The sequence below is a fragment of the Herpailurus yagouaroundi genome, unplaced genomic scaffold, assembly GCF_014898765.1.
Source record: "Herpailurus yagouaroundi ecotype Mexico unplaced genomic scaffold, PumYag 201, whole genome shotgun sequence".
In the NCBI taxonomy this organism is placed as follows: Eukaryota; Metazoa; Chordata; class Mammalia; order Carnivora; family Felidae; genus Herpailurus; species Herpailurus yagouaroundi.
The window spans coordinates 7,450,775-7,476,741 of record NW_024412432.1 but is presented as its reverse complement, the minus strand read 5'-3'; the positions used below and the strand labels follow the sequence as shown (position 1 = coordinate 7,476,741).

Genomic DNA, 25,967 nt, shown 5'->3' with positions numbered 1-25,967 from the left:
ATGAAGCGTAACATCTAGATCTGGAAAGAAAAGATGTTATTTTTACTTTAAAGCTTGTAAAACAATATGCTTTCCTAAGGATTAATTCCCATCTTGTGGACATTTGCATATATCCATCAGAGATCCTTCTCAACAGGCTACCTGTCATGGTATAAACATAAAGGTTACTCTCTAATTAGTTTGAGAACATCATTAACCACCACCATTGTCTACTGTCTTTTATTTATTTATTTATTTATTTATTTATTTATTTATTTATTTAATTTTCAACGTTTATTTATTTTTGGGACAGAGAGAGACAGAGCATGAACGGGGGAGGGGCAGAGAGAGAGAGGGAGACACAGAATCGGAAACAGGCTCCAGGCTCTGAGCCATCAGTCCAGAGCCCGACGCAGGGCTCGAACTCCCGGACCGCGAGATCATGACCTGGCTGAAGTCGGACGCTTAACCGACTGCGCCACCCAGGCGCCCCGTCTACTATCTTTTAGATTCACACTCTCAATCACAGCTCTGGTTTTCTCCATCCCTTTAACTATTTGATACAATTAGACTTTAATAAATGGAGGTTCCACATCTGTAAGGACTCTATTCACAATTTTCCATTTTAATTTTCAGACCTTTGTTTTTCTCTCCATGATTTCCTCCTCTTTTAATTCATCTACACAATAGCCTATCCCCTGTGATACCCAACTTCATGTCCATCGAAATACCAAGAACATATATGGGAAGTAATCAATGAACTTACGTCAAAGTGAGTCCTCTACAATGCCCTATCCCCCAAGTAATCTGGTAAATTTTTTTAAGGTTTAATTTTGAAAGAGAGTGAGAGAAAGGAGAGAGAACACTAGTGGGGGAGGGGCAGAGAGAGAAGGAGACAGAAAATCTCAAACAGTGCGCAGAGCCTGACACGGGGCTCCACCTCATGAACCTGTGAGATCCTGACCTAAGCCGAAATGGAGAGTCAGACACTTAACCGACTAAGCCACCAAGGCGTCCCTCAAAACTTTCAAAGTGAGGGTGATAAAAGTGCCAGGTAGTATTCCAAGCCCTTTAAATACACTAACTCATTTAGTCTTCATAAACTTTCTGTGAGAATAGTACTTTTATCACTATTTTATCAAAGAAACAGCTGGGGTCCACAGAGGTTAAGCCCCTTGTTCACAGTTACCCCACTAGTAGGTATATGAGGCTGGGTTCATCCCCAAGCAGCCTGGCTGCAGAGCTCACACCTATGGCCATTAACATATGTTGCCTTGGGGCTCCTAGGTGGCTCAGTAGTATGAGCATATGACTCTTGATTTCGGCTCAGGTCATGATGCCAGGGTCGTGGGATGGAGCCCTGCATCCGGCTCCATGCTGAGCGTGGAGCCTGCTTAATATTCTCCCTCTCTCCCTCTGCCCCTCTAGCCAGTTAGTGCTCTTTCTCAAAATAAATAGAAAATAAAATATGCTGCCTCTTGATTACACTGTCCATGACTATTGTGTACGTGCATCTGTGTATGTCTGCAGAAACCCTTTGCAAAGCCTGCCTTATTTAAAGTTAGTTATTTGCTCCCCTATTTAAGCACTGCATGCAGCAGAAGGGAGGCAGCAGCAAAGGGCTCAGGGCATGTGTCTACTTAAACAAGTATAAGGGCAATAAGGATGCCAATCAGTTCCAACGGATGCTACACAAGTGAGGGCAGGAAGCCTCACCCTATTTTAGGGGGTTGTGAGGGAAGACTCCTGAAGAAAGTGACGTTTCTGCTAAAACCCAAGGACAAGCAGGAGTTGGCTAGGCAGTGTGGGGAACGGAAGGAGCAGAATGAGTGTTGGAGAAAGGCACTAACCCCTGAGGTCATGAGGATGGCCAGAACATGCCCTGAAATTTTCCCGCAAAGCCTCCCAATTCCTGGCTGTCACATCCCAAGCTGGTTGACGTGCTGCCCCACTGGCCAAGGTGACATGGCTGTACCGTAGCACCAAATAAACCATGTGTTATTTGTTTCTCTAGCCAGCTGCTGTCCAGGCCAGATAAGGCAAGTGTTTTAGAGGCACGATTTCATGTAGGCACATCCTAGAATTAAAGTTATTCAGGGATGCCTGCAGGAAAGCTGAAGGAAACACCCCAAAGGCCAACAGAAGCGTGCTTTACTGAATTTACAATGCAGAAAATATTTGTAGTTCCTTAGACATTTGCATTGCTATAAAAATTACACTTTATGGTATAATTATTAATGGTTTGAAGAGAAATAAACAGTATAAACGAAATATGGCCAATACTACGAAAATGTAAACCATATAAATCAAAATCATGAAACAATTATTCAATACCCAGAGGCCTACTTAATATATACATATGAAATTTCTTACACACATATACAATAAAAGCCCACAAAAGCCTTCACTCTGAAGCCGATCACTGTACAAATATGAAAATAAATCTTTATCTTTTAACCTCAATTTTATCTTCAGCAAGAGGGCTGTATGACTTGGGTTTATGCAAATCACATTTGGTATTAAATAATCAAATGTCACATATGTCATATAAAGCAGCAAGTGGAAAAAATAAATTATGAAAATGCATGAGGCTAAAAGTTAACAGTGAAAAATGTCTCCTTATCCAACATTCTTTTCCATGATGAAATTAAAATATTATCCAATGTGTCAGGATGCATAAAAAAAGGAGCATAATAGAATTGTGATTTTAAAAGCTCTCAAAGGAAAAATTGAGTCAAGATGAGTTAGCTGCACAGGACTATACAATTGTGTCACAATAAGTCTAAGTTAAAAACATTAAATATTTTTTTCTTACCAAAAATACACTGTAACTTTGAGAACACCTTCATGAAATCAAATGTGAGTAATAATTATGATTTCCCACCAATGCAGCTGAAAGAACTTTCAAGTAGCTTTTCTTTAAACAAGATTGCTAACCAAAGCTGTAAGTCTCTAATTTGGATTTTATTGCCAAAATATTTATCTAGGTTCAAATAAAGATGATTGCTTTGTTGGGGCGCCTGGGTGGCGCAGTCGGTTAAGCGTCCGACTTCAGCCAGGTCACGATCTTGCGGTCCGTGAGTTCGAGCCCCGCGTCAGGCTCTGGGCTGATGGCTCAGAGCCTGGAGCCTGTTTCTGATTCTGTGTCTCCCTCTCTCTCTGCCCCTCCCCCGTTCATGCTCTCTCTCTGTCCCAAAAATAAATAAAAACGTTGAAAAAAAAATTAAAAAAAAAAAAAAAGATGATTGCTTTGTCTATTAAAGGTGCCTTTGTAATCTCCGAATCTATGGGTGTACTAACCATACAATCCAGAGGCAAAAGCGAAGATAATACTTCTGTATCAAAGGTATACTCTATGTACAGACCGTCATACAAACACAGAGAGACACTTTGGGGGAAAATAAATAAAGGCAACACAACATGTATATTAACACAGTTTTGTGCAACTGCACCAAACACCTGAACATGTGTCCCCTATGTCAACACAGAAGATCCTTTCTAACCTGGGCTCCAAAAGGTGCCACAGAGACAAACAGCAGTGGCCAAATCTGCATCTCACCATAGTCCCAAAATAACCACCTCCCTGCCCTGTTCCATTTGACAAGCAAGGCATTCTTTTCAGTCAAAACTATAAACTTCTTTTTCTGCAACCAAAACCACACAACAGAAATGCATGGTAGAGTTGCTGAGGATAGATCAAACTTTCCAGTGGGGGGAGGGGGGAGGGGGGGCTAGATGTCAATAGAGAAAAGGCAAGCTTTTCAAAGCTAAAGGATGCTGTGGTTATTTATAACCTGTGTGTGTAACATATCTGGTCAGTTTTCATTTAAAAAAAATGAAGCTAGGGAATTTAAGGTTTGATCATAAAAATCATAAACAGGAGAAAACTGCTACATGGGATTCTTTTAATTCAGCAAAAAGGAACGTTATTAGCTCACATAATACCATAAATAACCACTATTCTTTAAGTTTTTTCAGCAGACTGCTTGGAACCTGGACCTATATGAACCAAGGTAAGTTCAAACGTCTGATTGGAAATAACTTAATTGGTTCAAGACCACTGAAAACCAAACACCAAAAACCAGGCTTCTCTCTAGGGTCAGGTGTCGACTCTCTCAGCTGCTAGCGACATTTCGGTGGAGAAATCTGGGAGGCACTGCAGGTTCTAGAAGAGCAAGGCCAACCAAGATGTTGGTGAGCAGGAGTCACTAGTCACATTCAACAAAGGACTTGGACTTCCCATTCCTAAGGACAATTCCTCTTTTGAAGAGTTGAGTTTCCAAAACCACACATTTCTATCACTGTTCATTATTTCAGGAAGCAAATGCTGGCAACTAGGGAGTTGAGGGATTTGCACTGTACTGGAGATTATGTTTGTAAACCATGGGAAGGTAGGTATCAAGCATGCACATTTTCATTTGGCAAAATGTTAAATTGTTTCTACTGGTAGTGTTTTTTTTTTTTTTTTCATGAGGTATAATTCACATGCCATAAACTTCAGCCATTTTAAATTATATAATTCAGTGTTATTTTGTATATTCACAGTTGTACAACCATTATCACAATGTAATTCCAGAAAATTCTCATCCCCCAAAGAAACCACATACCCATTAGCAGTCACTCCCAGTTCCTGTATGTCCCCAATCCATGGTCATGACTTACTGGTATATATTTTTAAGTAAAGAGTGACAACTTTCCTGGGCATTGCATTTTTAGTAGTATGTGGCCTCTTAAATTTTCATTAGAATTTTTAACATTGACTCTAAACCATGGATTTTGTAAGTATTCTGAGATTACAGTACCATTTTTTTCCAACTCTTTGTCACAAAAAAATGTTTTTTTCTTTATATATATAAAAAAATAGATTTTTCTGTCTCCACTGGAGCCTAACACATTACCATGTTTTTTCTCAAGTTCTGTTGTTTCAGAAATGAGAAAAGTCAATATCCCCAATATTTAAAAAGTACAACCAACCAGAGTCCTTATTAACTGTGGGCCAGCAGGGGCTCCTTCCCGCTCCTTACAGCGCAAAAAATCTGAGAGGTCAAGGCCCGCAAGGCCAAGATGCTTGTTTCACAGATGAGGAAACAGATCTAATGTGGGTTGCTGACAGATCTCAGGCCACAGGCTAGTTAGCAGTAAAGCTAGGATGGTAACCCCTTTTTACTAATATTCTATTATAGAATATTTGAAATAAAATTTTGTCATGGATTATCTACAAAGTCAGCTACACATGAATCTAATTATGTCAGTTTCTTCTACAGCTTTGATCTGAGCAGGTGACTTTTTTTTTTTTTTATCACTTTTTACACATTATCTTGGAGACTCTGCAAGGACAAGTATATTTAACCAGGGGGCCCAAATCATTCACTGAAACATAGCAAAAAGCCAGGGCTCCAGAGAGATCTAGAGCACGATTCAGACTCCCACACTGTAACTTCCCACAGGCAGTGTCTGTAGGATGTACCACTCTGCAAGAAGCAAACAGGTCATGGGAACTTAGCACTCTGGGACTTGAGAGGCCAAGGATGTGTGGGATTTAACTACTGCAACAGTTCTTCATCTGGGTTGACTTTTTGGAACTGGTCCCGCTCAGATTGGTAATGGATTTGCTGTCATCCTCATCAGTTCTTTTTTTCACTTCCCTGGGGGAAGGGGGAAAGGGAGGGAGGGAGATAGGAAGAGAGAAAGAGAAAGAGAATGAATTATCGAGGTACAAAACCGAACCACAAATGGCTTTGTAGAAATAAAAACAACACTGCTGAGCATTTGCTGTGTGCCACCCAGACCTTGTGGTAAATGCTTTATAGGTATTGACTGTCTTAATCCTCACCAGGACCATATGAATTTGTTGTGCCCCATTTGATATATGATGAAACCAAGGCAAAAAAAAAAAAAAGGTTAAGAAATTTCCCTTCGGTCAGGCAGCTGGAGGAGACACAGAGCTGTGCTCTGAGCACGAGGCCACACTCACACGTGCACAAGGCAGGCACACACACATGTGCATAGGTACACACACACACACACACACACACACACACAGCCTACTCTTGCTCTCTCTGGTGGTTTCATATACTTTATTGTCTCCCGCATGCATAGCTCACTCCTTAATACTCTGGAACCTGGCTTCCATCCCTGACTCATGCTCGCTGACCTTCATGAAAACAACGATAACTTTATAACCATTCTTTAATTATACATGATCATGGATGTCGTGATGAATGTTTAAGTTAAAATCCAGAAAAAGAAAAATCTTCCTAAATTTCTCTTAGAATTAACAGCTAGAGGCAACAATGACAAAAGATCTGTAAAATCTTGCAAAAGTCTCCTAGGGAAAGATCCTTCCACGTGTATTCCTTGGGATGCTCGTGAAACATGCAGGGACCCTGAAGTCCCACCTGAAACTACTAAGGACTGGTGTATTCTGTACGTACAGCAATATATTTCAGTAGAAATAGAATATAATCCACATATGCAATTTTAAATTTATTAGAGACCACATCAAAAAATGTAAAAACAAACATGCAAATTTAATTTTATTAATATATTTGATTTAAATGAGTATAGCAAATATATTATCATTTCAACATTTATTATCAATAAAAACAGTAATGAAGTATTTTATAATTTTTATACTGTCTTCAAAATCCAGCATATACTTAATACCTACAGCACATCTTAATTTGGGTTAGCCACACTTCTGGAATGTCTGAATTGGTCAGCACAACTCCAGAAGGTGCTCATTTTTGCTAATAACTTTTGAAAACCACTATACTGTGAATTCGAAAGAAGATGCCTCAGTGGAAGAAAAAAAGAGAGAGAAATTAATTCTTGCTGAAGGCCAGCTAATAAATGCTAGGCTTTACATTTTTACATTTTTCTTACCTAATGCACACTCACATGCACACAACATAAACACACATGCAACCCTGACAGGTTGACAGGTTAGTACTATTATCCTCTCTCCACAGGTAAGGAAACAAAGACTCAGGATAAGAAGGAAGAAACACGAGCCAACCTAGAACAGCCCACAAGACTCATTTCAGACTTCTGACCACCAGAAGCAGAACATGATAAATTTGTACTGCTTAAGGGACTACGTTCGTGGGAGTTCATCACAGCAACAACAGGAAAGTGATACAACTTCCAACTGCATCATCTCAGACATTTGGTCATTCAACAAACTCTGGGACCCTCTCTGTGAGCTTTGAGGGGGAGAAAGTCTAAACAAATCATTACAAGGCCCTGAGAGAGCTGCTAATGCCCATACACAGTGTGATGTGGGAATACAAAGGGTATACCACAGTCATGCTGGCCTGCAGGAAAGGAAGGCTTTATGGAGACAGCTTCATGGAGACTTTGACAATGGAGGGATCTCTTAAAAGGACAGGGATTGAAGGGTTCCTGGGTGGCTCAGTTGGTTAAGCGTCCGACTTCGGCTCAGGTCATGATCTCAGTTTGTGAGTTTGAGCCCCATGTCAGGCTCTGTGCTGACAGCTCGGAGCCTGGAGCCTGCTTCGGATTCTGTGTCTCCTTCTCTCTCTGCGCCTCCCCAACCTGTGCTCTGTCTCTCTCTCAAAAATAAATAAATGTAAAAAAAAATTTTTTTTAATTAAAAAAAAAAAAGGACAGGGATTGGCCTTCAGTTAATGAGGAAAGGAGAGTCCAGGTACAGGGAACAGCACGCATAAAGGCAAGGAAACATAAAAGAGCCTGGCCACAACTAGAAATAAAGTTTGACTGTGTCCACAGATTATCACTCCTTTGGGAAGCAAGATAAGAGATGCCACCAGAAAGGTAGGTGAGGCCAGGCTGTGAGGGTTTAGACATGTTGGATACAGTCATGCCTTCAGAATTTCTACTTGTTGATGGGTTGGGGATGTGGTTTTGGAATTTTAAAAAGAAGTGGAGGTTAAAAATACAGAAAGTGGAAGTCACCAGCTAGAGACAGTTCTAGAAACACTGGGGACAGAAGGCATTAGGTGGAAAGAGAGTAAAGAACAGAATGTGGAATGCAATCCTGAGACTGCCAACACTGAAGTGACAAGCCTACGCTTCAGATTCACATGACAAGTCCCAATGATGCCACTTAGTGGCTGTGTCACTTTGAGCAAGTTGATCAAACACTCTAGTTCTCCATTTTCTGATCTGTAGAATGGGTATAATAATCATAGCACCTTCACAAGACAACTCCTGTCTCTCCTTCTGGGGGTTCCAATGGCCTCTATCAGCTACAATCATCTGGCTGCCTGGTCATATGTTTCTTCTTTTCCTCTCATGTTATTATTTTTTTGTTTTCAGAGACAGGGAGAGAGAGAGAGAGAGAGAGAGAGAGAGAGAGAGAGAGAGAGAGAAAGAGAAAGAGAGAGAGAGGGAGAGAGAGAGACAGTGTGAGCAGGGGAGGGGCAAAGAGACAGAGAGACACAGAATCTGAAGCAGGCTCTAGGCTCCGAGCTGTCAGCACAGAGCCCGATGTAGGGCTTGAACTCATGAACCGCGGGATCATGACCTGAGCTGAAGTCGGACGCTCAATCGACTGAGCCACCCAGGAGCCCCTCTTCCTCTCATGTTAAATTGCATGGCCTGTCTCATATTTATTTCCTCGGTATCTTTACTGAATCATGTATGGTGCCTCCATGGGCTGAATTCTCACATAATGCAGACATTATAGAACGTGAAAACAAATATTAAGGAGGAAAAACATGTACCCACATTTTTCATCTGGCCTTCGGGTTTCTTTAATCCATCATAAATGCAGGCATGTCCCACTTTAAGGAAATCAACAGTGTTAAGGCTGGGAAAACTAGACTATCTCTCCAAAAACTACCACATGTTTAACAGCTGCATTTTAGGTGAGTCAGTCTCATGAATGGATTTACACCCACAGGCTCAGCTCCTCGGCTGAACTGATAATACCAACCTAAGCATTTTTTGTGGGTTTTTTTTTTTTCAATTTTCAGGCCATTGATCAATTAAATGCCCCTGGAACTTGAATCTAGTGCAAAATGCTTAAAGCTTGTGGTCCTGGTATGGCAAATTCACCTGCCAAGGGATGATGATTGTGACAGATGTCCCGTCAGCATTACAAGGAAACTGCATTTCTAGGAGAAACTTTTCCTGGGATTGAGAGGTTTCCAGAAAAAGCAGTATTAGTAGTTGCAGGTGTTAACCAGACATTTATGGCCTCCTTTCAAAACAGAATTCTGTTTCAGACAGTGCAAATTCATAAACTCTTATAGTACACGTTTTAAGATGTAACACAGTGTGAAAGGGGCCACGACAGGAATTATCTTGTGAGATCCAAATCGAGAATGTGACATGCTTTGGATGATACATAGCTTTCTGAAGGATGAAAAACTTTTAAAAATGATAGTTTCACCCGTGGTAACTCTGCCATTTCAAGACATAGGTACTTTGACAAGCAAATCTGAAGGCAGGATAGAAAGCGAATTCAAGCATTTACATGTTTGCCCTACTTGTAATTTTCACATTTAACACATCGCTAACGTAACTAAACCAGAGGCCTTGCACCAGGCCACAATGCAATAACAACAATAAAAGAACTCCTTGATAAGTGATTCACGAGAAGTGACCTCGTTATCAAAATGCCTCTGCACACAGGTGTTCTAAGGAAAGAAGCACATGGCTGTGCGGATGCTGCATGGTAAACAGGGCGCCGGGCGGGAGCAGATGGGGAAAAGGCACAGGCGGCTCACAGCCTCTCCCATCTTTACAATACAATAAAGGGAATCGATTCTGTGCTCTGGGTGTGACTGTGGCAATTTGGAGTCATTTAACTTTAATATGACCCCGTGAAGACAATTCAGCATTAAACAGTGATTATGGGATTCAGTGGACTACTGGCTATTATACACAGAACCATGGACTGTCAGAACCGGAAGGACCTTGGGGGTCGTTTCCTCCAGGCTCCTTCCTCATTTTACAGATTAGAGAGGCCGAGAGGAGACTCCATGGCTGTGCGAGGGCAGATTTAAGATTGGACTTTGAGCCTCCTGACACTACAGTCTTCCAAAAGCTAGGCAGCAAATGACAGCCTCACAGGGGGCCTGACATACAGCATCCTTTTCTCCCCACTGCCAAAGCTAAGGCTTCCTCCACCTCCCCTGGGGTTCCAGGTCAGCCTTGGGCCCTGCAATGTTCTGCAGACCTGCAGGCAGGCCCTTCCCACACCCATCGAGCCCAGCAAGTGCATCACCTCCACCCTGGAATCCCCGGGTATACTGCAGTGAAACACCACATGACCACCTGGAAAAGTGTAAACAACTAATAGTTCAGCAATGAATCCATCTTTCGTGCATTTTGCTGAATCTCTCACCACCTCTACTGAGTGAGCCTTCCTTGGTCAAAATGGCTGGAGGCCCCTATGCACACAGAGGTGCACGAAGTCACTTATTTCACCCAACTTACAAAGGTTTTACTTGGGTTCTTGTTTGACAAATATAATACTAGCCCATGATTCTCCCTGCGACTCACAGGCAGAAAACCAAGTAATTCCCCTGAATCTACAAATGTTTAATGCTTACCTTTTTTCTACCTGTTCTAGGTCACACTCAAAGTTAGCACTGCTTTTGCTTTAAACAAAGATGATTTCCAGTGTGGTGGGGAAAGGTGGTTCTCTATCTTGGACTGATAGCAAAGGAGATAATTTTTAAAGACAGGCCATTTAAAATCCTGGGCTAATTTCCTGGGGCAGCTGAGTGGCTCAGTCAGTTAAGCATCTGACCCTTGATTTTTGGCTCAGGTCATGATCTCATGGTTCATGAGATCGAGCCCCACCAGGCTCTATGCTAACAGTGTGGCACTTGTTTGGAATTCTCTGTCTCTGTCTCTGTCTCTGTCTCTCTCTCTCTCTCTCTCTGTCTCTCTCTCCTTTCTCTGCCTCTCCCCACCCCCAACCTCACCCCATGTGTGTGCCTGCGCACTCTCTCTCAAAATAAATAAATAGTCTTAAAAAAAAAGTCCTGGGGCCCATTTCCTGATTCTCTCAAGTGAGGGCAAGGATCTTGCCCAAGGCCCCAGTCGAAGCAGCTAGTAAGCACTAGAAACACCAAGTCATCAATATAAAAGCAGCACTTAAAACACTGCAAGGTATTTTACTTGTCAATGTATATTAGCAAGCCAACTATCCTTCTAAAATTAAGATTCTTGTAGGGGTGCCTGGGTGGCTCAACCGGTTGGGCATCCGACTTCAGCTCAGGTTATGATTTCACAGTCGGTAGGTTTGAGCCCCACGTCAGGCTCTGAGCTGACAGCTCAGAGCCTGGAGCCTGCTTCAGATTTTGTGTCTCCCTCTCTCTTTGCCCCTCCCGGGCTTGTGCTCTGTCTCTGTCTCTCAAAAATAATAAATAAAAACATAGAAAATTTTTTAAAAAAAGATTCTTGTAAAACCTCACAAATGACCAGGAAAAAAAACCTACACAAATTACACTAAAATTATGGCTTTGTCAGTAATTAAAGATCACGGGCCTGAATCTTGCTAATGTACACTTTCTTTTCTTTTTTTCCTTTCCTTTCCTTCCTGTTTTTTTTGGATATTTAATTCCTTTAGGCCAGCAAAGAATCATCTTTTCATTTGTGGCAGAAAACTAGGCAAAAAAGAGAGATCTAACAGATAATACTGTTATTTCCTAAAAATTAAATTTACTCCAAGGATTAAAACACTCACATTTATATTCAAGTTCCTCAATGATATAATTTTCATTCTAATCTATATCCCAAAGTGTTATTTATTATTAACACCATTACCTTAGCTTAGTAATTATCTGACTAATAATTTTAACAAGGTGCTTCCAACTGGCATGACATACAATTTGCTTTGTTGAGGTTTTTTTTTCCCTTTACCCAGGAAAATGTCATAATAGATAATTTCATAATAGTCTCTTGTGTTTAAAATCTGGTTCCTGGAAATGATTCATACAAGTCAACTATTAGCTTTGCAGTGACATTTTGCAGAAATGTCAACGACACCTCAGATGCACCTGTTTTGTTTGGCAGTAAAGGTACTTTGCCAACATTCACAGTGCAGAGGCAGCATTACCAGTTTTTATAAAATCTGTGCTCAATTGTTTCACTCACCACTACTAAATACAAGACTTGTGTTTTCGAATGTATATTCATGTTACGGTCAAGAAATTTGATATATGCACCAACTACATGAAAATTCAATCCTACTTCCAGTTTTCCAAATATGAGGCAGCACTTTACCGAGCGAGATGGAGAACAGCTTCTACTACATTCGAGCCATCTTTGGCGCTGGTTTCACAGAATAATGCCCCATAGGTCTGTAGAAAAGAAATACACACAATTAAATGAAGAATTCTCTCTCTCTCTCAGGTCTCTTTCTTAGGTCTCCCAGAATTTTAGCTTTTAAAACCAACAAATAAAATAAAAATACTCTTCTGTTGAGGATGTTAATAGCCAAGAAACTGGATTCAGAGTTTCAATGCTTTAAGAAAGAGTGAATCTGGGGCGCCTGGGTGGCGCAGTCGGTTAAGCGTCCGACTTCAGCCAGGTCACGATCTCGCGGTCCATGAGTTCGAGCCCCGCGTCAGGCTCTGGGCTGACGGCTCAGAGCCTGGAGCCTGTTTCCGATTCTGTGTCTCCCTCTCTCTCTGCCCCTCCCCCATTCATGCTCTGTCTCTCTCTGTCCCAAAAATAAATAAAAACGTTAAAAAAAAAAAATTTAAAAAAAAAAAAAAAAAGAAAGAGTGAATCTGAATGTAGTTGTGCCAGAAACAGTTTCTAGTCAGAGGAATTTTATTTTGCCTTAAAAGTAAGCACTGTACACAATTTCATGTTTTAAGGTTCTTCCCACAGTCCTATCGCAGTTGCTACAAATGTTCTCTAAAAGATCATCTGAGAGAAGTAAAAATGATAGTTTAAGGTAACCACTCACGAATTAAATGTCCATCAAAAGTATGTGTCCTTTGGGCCAGCAGCTAACACACATCCCTTCACACTATCATCTTTTCCTATCAAGATTCAGCTACCTCCATGTTGCTAAAACCAATGGACATCTTCTAGGCCTCTATTATTCAACCTCCCAGCAGTTATGTATATGATGATCACAGATCATATTCTCCTGCTTCAAACCTTTCAATGCTTCTCATTCCTCCTCAAGTAACGCTCAAGTGCTTCACCACGGCTGACAATGCAGTCCCAGCCCACCCCCCAGCTTTACTTGCCATCATCTCCCCTCACTCACAATGCTCCAATTACCCTGACCTTCCCTCTGTTTCTCCAATGTTCTAAATTCCCTCCTACCTCGGGACCTGTGCACCTGCTGTTTCCCTTACCTGGGTTATGCCCTTCCCCCATCAAACCCCTTCTGCAGGCTGACTCCTACCACCCTTTGGGGTTTTCAGGTAATCTCCCCGGAGGTTAAGATTCAGTGTTGTCTCACCCTGACAAGTTGCTGCACAGCCCTGTGTGGTTTTCCTGCATTGCACTTGCCACAAGTGTAATGGATGAAGTTACTTTTGTGTCTTTGCCTGGAGACAATTTCCCTCAGGAAAGGCCTGGGTGTGGGCAACACTGTCCGTGTGGGACAAGGGGAGGATGTAATGGGTGCTCTGGAGCATGGAGAGAGAGAACGACACAATGGGGAAAGATTCCACTCCACAGTGGGACCTTCACCCATGAGCCCCTGTGGATTCCACAGAAAATGCATAAAAATCACAAAATTCTAGTGGAAATGGGTAGCATTGCTGCCGAGTTCTAGAGCTAGGATGTCAGGGGGTGAAACAGAGATTGCCTCCACAGATGCACAGGGGTAGGGGTCACAAGACACACAGGTAAACAAACCTTGGGAACTCAGAAATTGTGAGATGGGAATAAACCTGGCATATGGCCAGGAATGATGTGCTCTCAAGGGGGTGTGTGGGACAATGTGGCACGTGCATTATGTAAGTTTTACATAAATCTCCCCCAGAAATAAACTACATGAAGACAAGGACTGTCTGCTTTGTGCTCTAGTCTCTGCTCAGCACACAATGAAGTGGATACAATGAAGTGTGTGTTGAATGAATCCCCTCTGTATTTCACTGCCTGGTTCTGATGTTTAGCATGTTAGGCTCACAATTCCAAGATTTAAATCAAGAAATATTTTCCAACTGAAAATAGTGACACTGAAACTCATTGTTCAAGCCCGCATGTCCATGCTACAGGGCAGCTCTTCCATGGTGCTGATGACAGACAACAATGACCACAGTATCAGATCAGACTGTTAGGGCATGAATTTATTCGACCCAAGTACCTCTGATTCCTTGTTGGGGAAGGACAGGTCGTGAGAGGGCCCTGGAGCATTCTCACACACTGGTAATAATGGTAGAATAAACACTTCCCATGGTAATAGGCTGGATAGACATGGGCTTCATCCTCTATTCAAGTGCATAACCAAATTTAGACTATTCAACTAAGCACAAATCTTAGAGAAAAAAAAACAACAACAACAAGTTTCCCAATGCTCTTCCACCCAAGTGACACACTGCCCTTTGGCACAGTAAACCTCTGGAACTCAACCATGTTTTCTAAACAGGAAACCCTTCTTTTCCCTTGACATTGATTCCAGAACTACAGGAGTCCAGGAACTGGTAGAGAGTGAGGAGGAAGGCAGGATAATTCTGGCTACTCTTTGTCAATGTTCTCCACTGGAGGATGACCAAGTGGTCATTTTACTTCCATGAGAGGTTTAAATCCTTGGTACAACTACATCCATTAAAGGGAGGTGAGCGGAGTTCTGCCTGAATAAGGACAGGAGACCCATCAAAAAGGATGGAGGTTGGGGTGCCTGGGGGGCTCAGTTGGTTAAGCATCTGACTTTGGCTCAGGTCATGATCTCACCATTCATGGGTTCGAGCTCCACATCGGGCTCCGTGCTGACAGCTCAGAGCCTGGAGCCTGCTTCGGAGTCTGTGTTTCCCTCTCTCTACCCGTCCCCCACTCCCACTCTGTATCTCTCTCTCTCAAAAATAAATAAACGTTTAAAAAAAAGTTTTAAAAAAGGATGGAGGTTTGCCAAAATACCTCTTAAAGTGAATGTAGACAAAAGTGAAGGGCCATAAACTACAAAGCTCATGAACTGCTAAGGTCTATCCCAATAGACCCACTTTTACCCTTACCATGGCTAGCTTTTCTCCAAAGTATCCTGGGACACACTTTTGTCCCTCTGCTGCAGCAGCGTCACGAAGATCAGCCTTGTTTCCCACCAACATGATAGGAATGCTCTCCTGGGTTGCATCCTGCCATAAAGAATAAAATTGTGTGTTCATCAAACACCGAACAAGTTCCACTGACAAGAGCAGCAATACCAACCGCAGCTTCCATTCTCCAAATGCCCCTCGGGTGCCAAGTGACATAGAGGGACGATCTTTAAGCCTCAAAATATCTCTAAAAAGAGTCAGACTTCTTCCCATTGCCAAGTGAGAACACTGAAATTCAGAGAGGCCAAATAAGAACTTGTAAAGGCCCAGGCCACGGTCCAAATGCACTCCACCCCCCGCCCCCCCGCCACCGTACAAACCAATATAAACTCAAGAGGCATGACCACAGAATTATATTTGGCTGTGGCGCCCACAGCATTTCCTGCAGCTTTCACTCCAACGAGCGGTGATGACCAGTCAACTTCGTTATCTCAGGTACAAAACACACAGGAAATCCCTCAGCCATAATGGGATAAAAACAGAGCCTGAGGGCTCCACATGCACTGCTGTCTGGTTTACAACAAAAGCAAAATATGAAGGTTCTAAAAGGTTCATTTTTCTTACAAGAGTTAATTACCAATCATTCAAAGGAATCAATTGTAAGGATAATGCTCCTAAATCAACTTACGCAAACTGTACCACCATCTGGGACCACACAAGCTGGCAGAGCGTGAAATGAGAGAAGCACAGCTGAGGTCCCCCCACTCCCACCACCGGGCTGCCGGTGTGGGTGTGTGAAATCAGGCAAATCTCTTCATGTTTCTGCCTCAGTTTCCCCACTTGTAAAATGAAGGAGTTAGTAAGAGCACACCTGACCTCAAAAGGTGCTGATGAGAACAGAGGAAGATGACCTGACCAGCACAGAAAAACAGGGTTCTGGTTCCTAAGCACGAGAAGCAGGAGCCCCGACTAAGGCACATGGGACGTGCCCTTTGCAGTGTCTAAGATACAAGGTGTTCTTTCAGTTTGGTGCCCTACCTGTCATGAGATCAAGAAATAAGCATTAAAAATGATGACATTATACCTGACTTCCTTTCTCTTCAGACCATTTTCCTTGCACCAGAGTGTGATAACAGCAAAGGGGGAAAGGAAATAAAAGGCCCTCCCAGAAACTAGGCACTCCATCCACTAACGTGTTAATTAATTGTGCTTCTTGGGCAAACTGCTCAGGTTCCAAGGGGGCACCATTTGGAAGCCATTAAACAAATATTCACGTAAGTAAGCCAAGAACCCAAGCATCCAAATGACTTCCCAAAGTCATTCCAGTAAAGACTGGCAGTTCCTTCAGGTCTTGACTCAAACTTCACCTTCCAGGGAGGCCACGCTGACCACACCACCTGCGGTCCAGTGCCTCATCATCAGGCCCCTTCCCCTGCCCTCTTCTTGTTGCTACAAGATTTGTTATTTTCTACCATTCTATTTATTTTACATATTTATTGCTAGTTATGTTTCCCCTACTAGAGTGCAAGCTCCGTAAGGATAGGGCTCTCCGTTTATTAATGGATACGCTGTAGGCTCTAGAATAGTACGTGCACAAAGGAGGCACTCCCAAAATGCTCTTGAACGTGTAAAAGTCAGGAAGAGATCCCACATCTCAAGTGTCTCCTCCCTTCAACTTTCACCCAATTATTCAATCAATACATTATTCACGACGGGTGAGTAAATGGCCAAAATTTAACTTTATCCCTAATTTTGTTGCACGATTTTGTAACCCAGTGGTTTTTATCAAAGTGTATTCATTAATAATTCAGAGGGTCTGTTCACCGCTGAAGTTCTACGACAACCCTCTGGCTTACCCCAACAATCATAATCTGAGTTTCTACCCATATTTATAGTGGCCATATAAACTGTCCCTACAGGGGATGCCTGGGTGGCTCAGTCAGTTAAGTGGCCAACTTCAGCTCAGGTCACGATCTCATGGTTCCTGAGTTCGAGCCCCACATCAGACACTCTGCTATCAGTGCAGAGGCCGCTTCCTATCCACTTTGGATCCTCTGTCTCTCTCTGCCCCTCCCCGCTCTTGCTCGCTCTCTCTCTCTCCCTCTCAAAAATAAACATTTAAATAAATAAATAAATAAACTGTCCCTGTAGAATTTCCTCAAATTAGAGTGAGCCATGGCAAAGGTTTATCACACTTTGTTTTTTTCTGAAGGTGAAAGTCTAATGCCAACTGGTATCTAATTTTTCCCGATTGCAAATTCAATCGTTCATCTTCAATACAGTTTTCATCCTTTCCAGACCCTGTGAAAGGTGATCCAAAGAGCTAAAAAGGTCACTTATCATGTGTTGGTGATTAGCAACTCACGGCAAATTATGAGGTCCTGGTACATGCTGTGGCTGGTCACTAAGGGCCGTTTCAACATAGGTTGACTTTGCCTTTAGGCCTCCTTGCCTTGAGCATAAATCCAAAGACTTAAAGACTAAGTCTAAAAACAACAACAGCAATTAAAAAACCAAACAAACAAAAAACAAAGACTAAGTCTGATAGTTTTAACAACAAAAAGTTTTGCTATAGATTTTGAATTTCTGTGGGGTAGGAGTTTGCTGGGATTATGTCATTCTGGACTCATCGCTCTGTCCCAGGGAGGTCTGTCTGTTCCCTTGAGCAGCTGCTTTGCCTCTGTTCACTGATGGTACCTTGGAATTCCTTTCTGGACCTCAAAAGCTTTGCTCAACCCACTGCTTACTCTGGTGCTTTATCCCAGTAGCAACCAGGGTTGAATCAGGAGAGCCAATTCCCCACTCAACTCCTAACCTCGAAATAACCACAAGCCATCGTCCTATTCTTTCTCTACCTCAAGTTTCACATAAAAAGGGGAGAAAAACATTACACTTTTTACTTCTTTTCTCAGATACATTACAGAGATGAATATAACATGTGGAAAGTTTTGTGAAATAAAAATCCTACATAAATGTCAACACACTTTCATCGTTATTTATAACAAATTTAAGTCATGATATTTCAGTAGAACAAAATGAACATTTATTTGTCATTTCTCACATCACTTCTTTAGTTAGAAAGAGATCATTAATTCTATTTTTGCTAGGGTATTAAATAGGCCCAAATGAAGAATCTAGAGGCTAACCTGGTATCATACAGCAATCAGTTCTGTGTTTAGCCACCACTGTACTATTTCATGCCTGTTAAAAATTATAGATAATGGACTTAATTGAAAAATTATATTAGCCAGTATTTTTTTTTTAATTTTATTTTTTCTAAAAGAGTATATTGAGTGGTGCCTGGGTGGCTCAGTTGGTTGGGCAACCGACTTTGGCTCAGGTCATGATCTCTCCATTTGTGAGTTCGAGCCCCTGTCGGACTCTGTGCTGACAGCTCAGAGCTTGGAGCCTACTTACGATTCTGTGTTTCCCCCTCTCTCTGCCCCTCCCCTGCTCACGCTCTGTGTCTGTCTCTCAATAATAAATAAATGTTAAAAAAAAATTAAAAGAGTATATTGAACCATAGCTTGTAGTTTTATGTTGATTAATAACTGTTGGGGGCTCTGGGTGGCTCAGTCAGTTAAGCGACTGACTTTGGCTCAGGTCATGATCTCATGGTTCGTGAGTTTGAGCCCCACATTGGGCTCTGTGCTGACAGCTCAGAGCCTGGAGCCTGCTTTGGATTCTGTGTCTCCCTCTCCCTCTCTGCCCTTTCCCCATTCATGCTCTGTCTCTCAAAAATAATAAATAAACATTAAGAAAAATTAAAAAAAAAATAAACGCTGACAGCAAGACACCTGGGTGGCTCAGTCAGGTAAGCATTTGACTTTTGATTTTGTTTCAGGTCATGATCTCGTCATGGTTCTGGGATCGAGCCCCACATCAAGCTCTGTACTGACAGCATGGAGCCTGCTTAGGATTCTCTCTCTCTCAAAATAAATAAACATTTAAAAAAATAAATAAAACTTAAAAAAAATAACCTCTGGCAGCACACTATGGTCAAAATCATTTCCTACTTTCAGAAATTATTCACCATGAAACCAAAGATAAGAAAGGTCCTCAGATGAAAGGCATCATCTCATTTAACAAACAAACAAAAAAGAGCACAGATGTTACCACATATGTTTAAAATACCAACTGGAGGGGCACCCAGGTGTCTCAGTGGGTTCAGCGTCCGACTTCGGCTCAGGTCATGATCTCACAGCTCGTGAGTTCGAGCCCTGCATCAGGCTCTGTGCTGACAGCTCGGAGCCCTGGAGCCTGCTTCAGATTCTGTGCCTCCCTCTCTCTCTGCCCCAACCCACTTGCATTCTGTCTCTATCTCTCTCAAAAATAAACAAACATTTAAAAAAATTTAAAAAGTAAATAAATAAATAAAATACCAACTGGTATTTCAGTGATACCCAAATTACTGCCACCACAAGGCTGAGAACGCAGGTGCCACAGAACTGGGCCGTGCACATGCTCACATCCGTGATGCGACACCCACACGTCCGGCATGCATGGAAGGCCCTGTGCAACACCCAGTCATGCTACACACTACCCCATGTGTAAAAGCAGCTTCTTCTCAGGCTGCCTACATGTGCATTTACTTCCAAAAGGGTTCTGTTTCATCTGTAAGAACACCCCCAAGTTTCATTCCCAGAAGCTCCCTTCAGTGGTATCCATGGTTCTGTGGAAACCTACCCAGCTACTGAGGAAGAGACCAATACTGCCAAGTGTCACTGGAAACTCCCTCTAACACCCAGTCCTTCCTGTGACAGCCTGGACCAATGGTCTCTACCGGTGTGCACTTCAACCAAGAAAAGAAATCGCACGTTCCAAGACGGCCTATGACGCTCTTGTGTAATTTTTGGTTTGTTTCTCTGTGTTGAGGTCTTACCTCAATCATATCTACCCACTCTCGTACATTAAGAAAGGATTTCTCGCACGTCACATCATACAGCAACAGAACGCCATCTGCTCTCCTGAAGTAAGACTTGGCAATACTTCTGAATCTGGCAAAGAGAAAAGCATGTTAAGTAACGGTTCTAATCAGTCCACTGGGCAGGAGCTGCCCCTTCATCTTTTATGCTTTTTTTCTCATCTTCTAGAACAAGCCTCCCCTGAGAAGACTCTAACGGCAACCGTCACTGTGAAACAGCCACCTCCAAGGACTGGGATGTCTCAGCAGAAGGTAACTGAACAACAATCTGGGGTGCTAATCTACAAGAGCCAATCAATTTCTCCATCAAACTACCCCCAAGAATGTCTGCAAACCGCAAAACATAACCAGGACAAGGTTGAAGCATAATTTCTTAAAAATTTCAGCCTTGGCAACAAGCTCCTGAACCTACACGTGGGACACAGAAGAGGGAGGGAGATGCACAAGAGAGAAAATCTCCATTTTGGCGGGGGTGGGGGGGTGTCACATGAAAGAAGAACAACGGCTGCAACAGGCCAGAAACTGTATACACAGGGTGAGGGGCAGCTCGTGAGGGGAAGAGCATATACCTCAACGTGTATGTCCCAACTCTAAGCCAACTGCCCTATTTTATATTATCTTCAATTCAAGGCCACATCAACCGTGAATGTTTTTTATTCCTTTTTTCAAAAATATTTTTTAAATGTTTATTTATTTTAGAGGGCAGGGGCAGAGAGATGGGGACAGAGGATCTGAAGCAGGCTCCATGCCGACAGCAGAGAGCCCGATGCGGGGCTTGAACTCACAAACTGTGAGATCATGACCTGAGTTGAAGTCGGTCGCCCAACCAACTGAGCCACCCAGGCATCCCAACCACAAATATTTTTTTGTTTTTTTTAATTAATTTTTTAATGTTTATTTATATTTGAGAGAGAGAAAGAGAGAGAGAGAGAGTGCGTGAGTAGGAGGGATAGAGAGAGACGAAAACAGAGAAACTGAAGCAGGCTCCACGTTCTGAGCTGCCAGCACAGAGCCTGACGTGGGGTTCGAACCCACAAACTGCGAGATCATGACCTGAGCCGAAGTCGGGTGCTTAACTGACTGAGCCACCCAGGCGCCCCATGAATGTTTTTTAAACGTTGAAACTCAGCCTGCTCCAGAATATGAGCTCCGGGTGAACAGCTTTTACATATCTGTGTCTGTTTACTGCTGAATCTTAGCAGCCTGAGTAGTGCCTGGTACACAGGCAGGCAGCATCCAAACTTAGTTGAACAACTGGAGAGATTCTATTTCCAAAGAGTTAGACAAGATTAAAACCTGTACTTAATACTTATGGTCATTGGCAATGAATGCAAGATAAGGCAATGCCACCCAACATGAGTCTTCCATTTAGTTTGTGCCTCTGCCCTTGAACTGAAGGAAGCGGACAGATTCTCTTTTCCATCACTTACTGTACCCGTCTAAGTACCTGCCCCCACTGATACTGCATTTGGACTGCTGGGTCACCTAAATTCCCTTGTTCTCTTTTTCCCAAGTCAACACAGGCTCAGAGGAAGCCTAAAGATCTCCACGGACAACTGACAGGTAAGTGAAGGAGGGAAGAATGTGGCAAAAAGTGCGCATTCCTGAAACTGTAATATAATTATATGATCATGAGCAGAAAAAAAACACCAAGCACCTTAGGAGGCTTGTCTAGGCAAATCTAAGCAGAGCCCGAAGCACCAAAGCACTTGCCTCTCCTGACCAGCTGTATCCCAGAGCTGCAGGACCGTTCGATCTCCATCCACAATGAGAGTTTTCATTTGAAAATCAACTCCTAAGAAGGAATTATAAGAGAACATGAGGGAACATGATGTAAATAATTCTATTGTTCTTTTACTCTCAAGCACTACTGGGATAAGAAAAAAGCCAATAAGCCCAAGCTCAGTGAGGTAAACAGGAATGAATGTGGCCTTCAAGGGGACTGACCTTCAGATACTAATTACAAGTCAGACCACACGTGTGCACACAGATGTACCATCTGCAGGTTGGCTGACTTGGGGAAGGATTTAATCTATGGACAAAAGGAAAATCTATGTTCTATTTGCTTGGGTAATCAGACAAACTCAGTTATGTCTCTGTGTTTGTGTGTGTGCATGTGTATGTGCTTGTGTGCACATAAACGTGCATATGTGTATGTATGTGCATGTGTATGAGTGTGTATACGGGTAAGACACATACGTGCCATGCTCTTTAGCAACTGAACAAAACACTGCAGTCTTTTTATGAATCAAATTACAGTGAACTTTCAGCTTTGTTATCTTGAAGGGTATGTAACAAAGGACCATAAATTTACAAAGACACCCACTGTGAAGAGGGTAATCAATCTGTTCTAATATTTCTAGTTATCAAAATAAGAACTCTTAGATGAAGAACAAAAGTGAATGATAATTTGCATATCTTCAACCCGATTTACTGATTATTATGCAAATCTGGGAAATCAGGACACTTCTTTTCTTGTTCTCAGAAGTACTTACTCATGTATTCCATTGTAAAGGAGGGGAGGGATCATACACCTGCCTATGATTTTGACCATGACAAACTGGCCATTAATAATGTCACTTTATCAACAAGTGACATCTTATCAGAAAAGCTTTCCCTGGTCACCTGTGTGAGATTTCGCCTCTCTCCAAACCTCATATTTTTTTATTTGTTTTTCACCGACTCCCATCCTTTGGTTGACTGTTCATTGTGTGCCCTCAGCACCTACAACTGCATTTGGCTCATAGCAGAACCCAGGAAATGTTTGCTGAACAAATGAATCTCCAGCTCTGAACTTGGTTCAGTTTTTCTGACCGGCTAAGTAGATTATCTTTGTCCTTTGTCAGTCTTCTTTTCCTAAAGTTGGGCCTTGACTAAAACAGAAGAGGACCATTCTACAGACAAGGAGACACACACACACACACACACACACACACACACACGCATGTACATATACAGAGAGAGATCTGTATATCTGTGTATCTAATCTCTAAAGAAAATAAACTCAAGCTAAACAAGGTCATCTCCCCATTACCAACTGAAGAAGGAACCATACCCAAAGTGGCACTTGTATTTCCTCGAAATTCATTCTTGCAAAGTCTCATGAGGAAACTAGACTTCCCCACTGCAGCATCTCCAGCAAGCACAATCTTGTAAGCCTTCTGTGAGCTGGAAGATTTATGGTTACCATCCACCATGTCTGTCTAGGGGACAAAAGCCACAGTGGGTGATAAAGGTCATGCCAGTTTTCTTCCTAAAAAGTTATATGACACCGAAAATTCACAGCGTTCATGAATAAAATACCTCAGCAACTACCTACCGGTGGTGACAGTGGCGAGATGGGCTTTCTCGAAGAACTGACAATGCTGCCTTCGCTAGAGGGCCCCTGGGGCTTCCAGTCCAAGGTGGAAGCCACGCCTTCTGCACCAAACGTTTCTTCATCTCTTATATCAGGAACCTAATTTTTTTTTTAAGGCAGCGATTAAAAAACAAAGTCTCTCATTACACATATACATCATGGATTAGAGAGAAGAAAAATAAGTAGCTGAATCTATAGTCAGTGCTGTTAGGGAACAGAGTAGCCCCGAATGGCAATCTGTGAGAATTTCTTCCCAACTTGGTGGAGGGAAAAACCATTCGGCTGACTATGTTTCATGTTTATAACCGTTAAGTCGTATTCCCATGACGGATACAAGTCAAATGGGGTGACAGATTTCTATCAAAGGTAAGGCCCAGGAGACCATGATTTCTGGGGCTTACGTCTGTGTCTGAAGCATCGCCCGCAAAGCTCTCCTGCGTGCCGTGTGACCTCTGAAGTCCCCTCTGGTGCTTGTACTCCACCTCTGAGTCATACTCATTGGAGTCTCTCAGGGTAGACAAGCCGCTGTCGAAGCAGCTCTCAGGCAGGCTGTCAACCTCACAATTCATTCTCTGCATTGGATCACAGAGGGCCAACGAGTCACAGTCCTCATCCACATAGGAAGAGCGGGATGACCTGGTGACAAAGGGGAAGAGAGATTTACCGGAGAGCTCACAAAGCTCAGGACCACACAGCAGTGGACTCCAGAAGATCAACACTCTAGCTTTGGCCAAGAACCACAATGTATTCCATGATTATGCATCAGGGGAAACAAAATGTTCAAAGCAATATCAGTTCATTCCATGCAACAATTAGTTAACATAAAGATACTCAAATCAAACATTTAACAAAAATGAAGCTGTTTTTAAAACCACTTTATTTCCTGATACAAAAGGAATTACAGTGTCCAGGGCATAAATGCAATCTCAAGTTGAGTTAAGAAAAATGTATGCAGAACATGTGAACCTTTTTACTCTGATGTGTTTGGACCATATTCCAAACAGCTTGTCCATTTCTGGATAACTCTCTACTTAAAAGAGATGCTGAGAACCTGGACAGCGAAGGCATCTATGGTGACATGAGACTCAGATGCAAGAAATAGTTCCGTGAACTCAGCTTAAGTCTCGTGAACTCAGCTTAAGTTTTAACAGTTTCTCTCCTCAAATACTCAAAGAGCGACACATAATGAAGAAGAATACATTCTCTCAAGTTGCACAAGACAAAATAAGGGCCAACTGATAAACTTTTCCAGGAGTCATACTTCTAAACAACATGGTAAAAAATGACAGGCAATTAGAAAGGTATGGTACTGGAATATGACCTGGGAGTTTTCTGCCAGTAGGTGTTGATACAGAGTCTAGAAAGACTCCTATAGGAAAGGTACTTGGATAAAGGCTAGATCCCCTGACTTCTATGGATGTTTCCATTTATCAAACTCTCTAACATCTTATAAGTGAGGCAGAAATTAACATCAAACAGTAGAATCAAAAGAAACCACATTATTTCCCTATATACTTTTGCTTTTCCATTTGATTTTCACAAAAACCTAAGTTTATGTTGAAATAAAAGCAAGGGCTATAACTCATTTAGTCACCACTACACTCTGGTGACCATTCTGGCCACTTGGCATAGACCATCTCATCAGAATGGAGAAATGGGCAGGGTATATAAGTGTACAGAGATAAAAATATTAAGAGATTAATATGCTTAGAAAACAGAAGGTGATCTCAAATATAAGTAAATATAAGCCATATAAATCTGAGAACTCAAAAATATTTTGGTGCCATTAGCAAATGTGTCAAATTAATTAAAAAGGTAATAACTTAAACCACCAAACTCTCCCTAAATATGTTGCTCATATCCTGGGGCATGTATTCACACCATATCTGTAGCTAGCTATCTCTGTGTGTGTGTGTGTGTGTGTGTGTGTGTGTGTGTGTGTGTGTACATTTTCTTGTTGTTTTATAATTTATGAAACTCTCCTTCCAAAACTGATTTAGGTAACACTATAAGGAAACTAAGAAAACCATACTCATAATATAATACAAACTACTTCAGCTCCATGTAATTATTGATCAGAGCTTTTTTTAAAAACTTATTCAGATTTTTGATAAGGAATGAAGAAGTGAAATCCTGAATTGAGAAATCACTTCCATGAATATCTAGACTCCAAATTAAAAATATAGGTACAGATCAGACTTTCTCAAAATCAAGTTTTAGACATACTCTTTTAAAAGTAAACTATTCTTGGGGCGCCTGGGTGGCGCAGTCGGTTAAGCATCCGACTTCAGCCAGGTCACAATCTCGCGGTCCGTGAGTTCGAGCCCCGCGTCAGGCTCTGGGCTGATGGCTCAAAGCCTGGAGCCTGTTTCCGATTCTGTGTCTCCCTCTCTCTCTGCCCCTCCCCCATTCATGCTCTGTCTCTCTCTGTCCCAAAAATAAATAAAAAACGTTGAAAAAAAAATTAAAAAAAAAAAAAGTAAACTATTCTTACTTCCCCAAAGAATATTTTCATCATAATTAAATATGTACAAATATAGAACAA

At 42.1% G+C, this 25,967-nt stretch overlaps 1 protein-coding gene across 3 annotated transcripts in view; it reads right to left on the bottom strand.

Annotated features, from left to right (window-relative positions):
* Nucleotides 1-4,428: 4,428 nt before the first annotated feature.
* Nucleotides 4,429-25,967, bottom strand: part of RASEF (RAS and EF-hand domain containing) — a 77,662-nt gene continuing 56,123 nt past the window's right edge. For 2 of the 3 annotated variants that reach the window (XM_040450327.1, XM_040450328.1), the window contains 8 exons: nt 23,824-24,058; nt 23,384-23,521; nt 23,120-23,267; nt 21,778-21,859; nt 20,023-20,137; nt 15,120-15,239; nt 12,205-12,281; nt 4,429-5,624 (listed from right to left, as the gene is read on the bottom strand). In XM_040450327.1, the coding sequence (XP_040306261.1) occupies nt 5,519-5,624; nt 12,205-12,281; nt 15,120-15,239; nt 20,023-20,137; nt 21,778-21,859; nt 23,120-23,267; nt 23,384-23,521; nt 23,824-24,058 (1,021 nt within the window). In that variant the 3' untranslated portion in view covers nt 4,429-5,518. The remainder of the gene's footprint in view (nt 5,625-12,204; nt 12,282-15,119; nt 15,240-20,022; nt 20,138-21,777; nt 21,860-23,119; nt 23,268-23,383; nt 23,522-23,823; nt 24,059-25,967) is intronic. The other variant, XM_040450329.1, reaches the window with a different exon arrangement.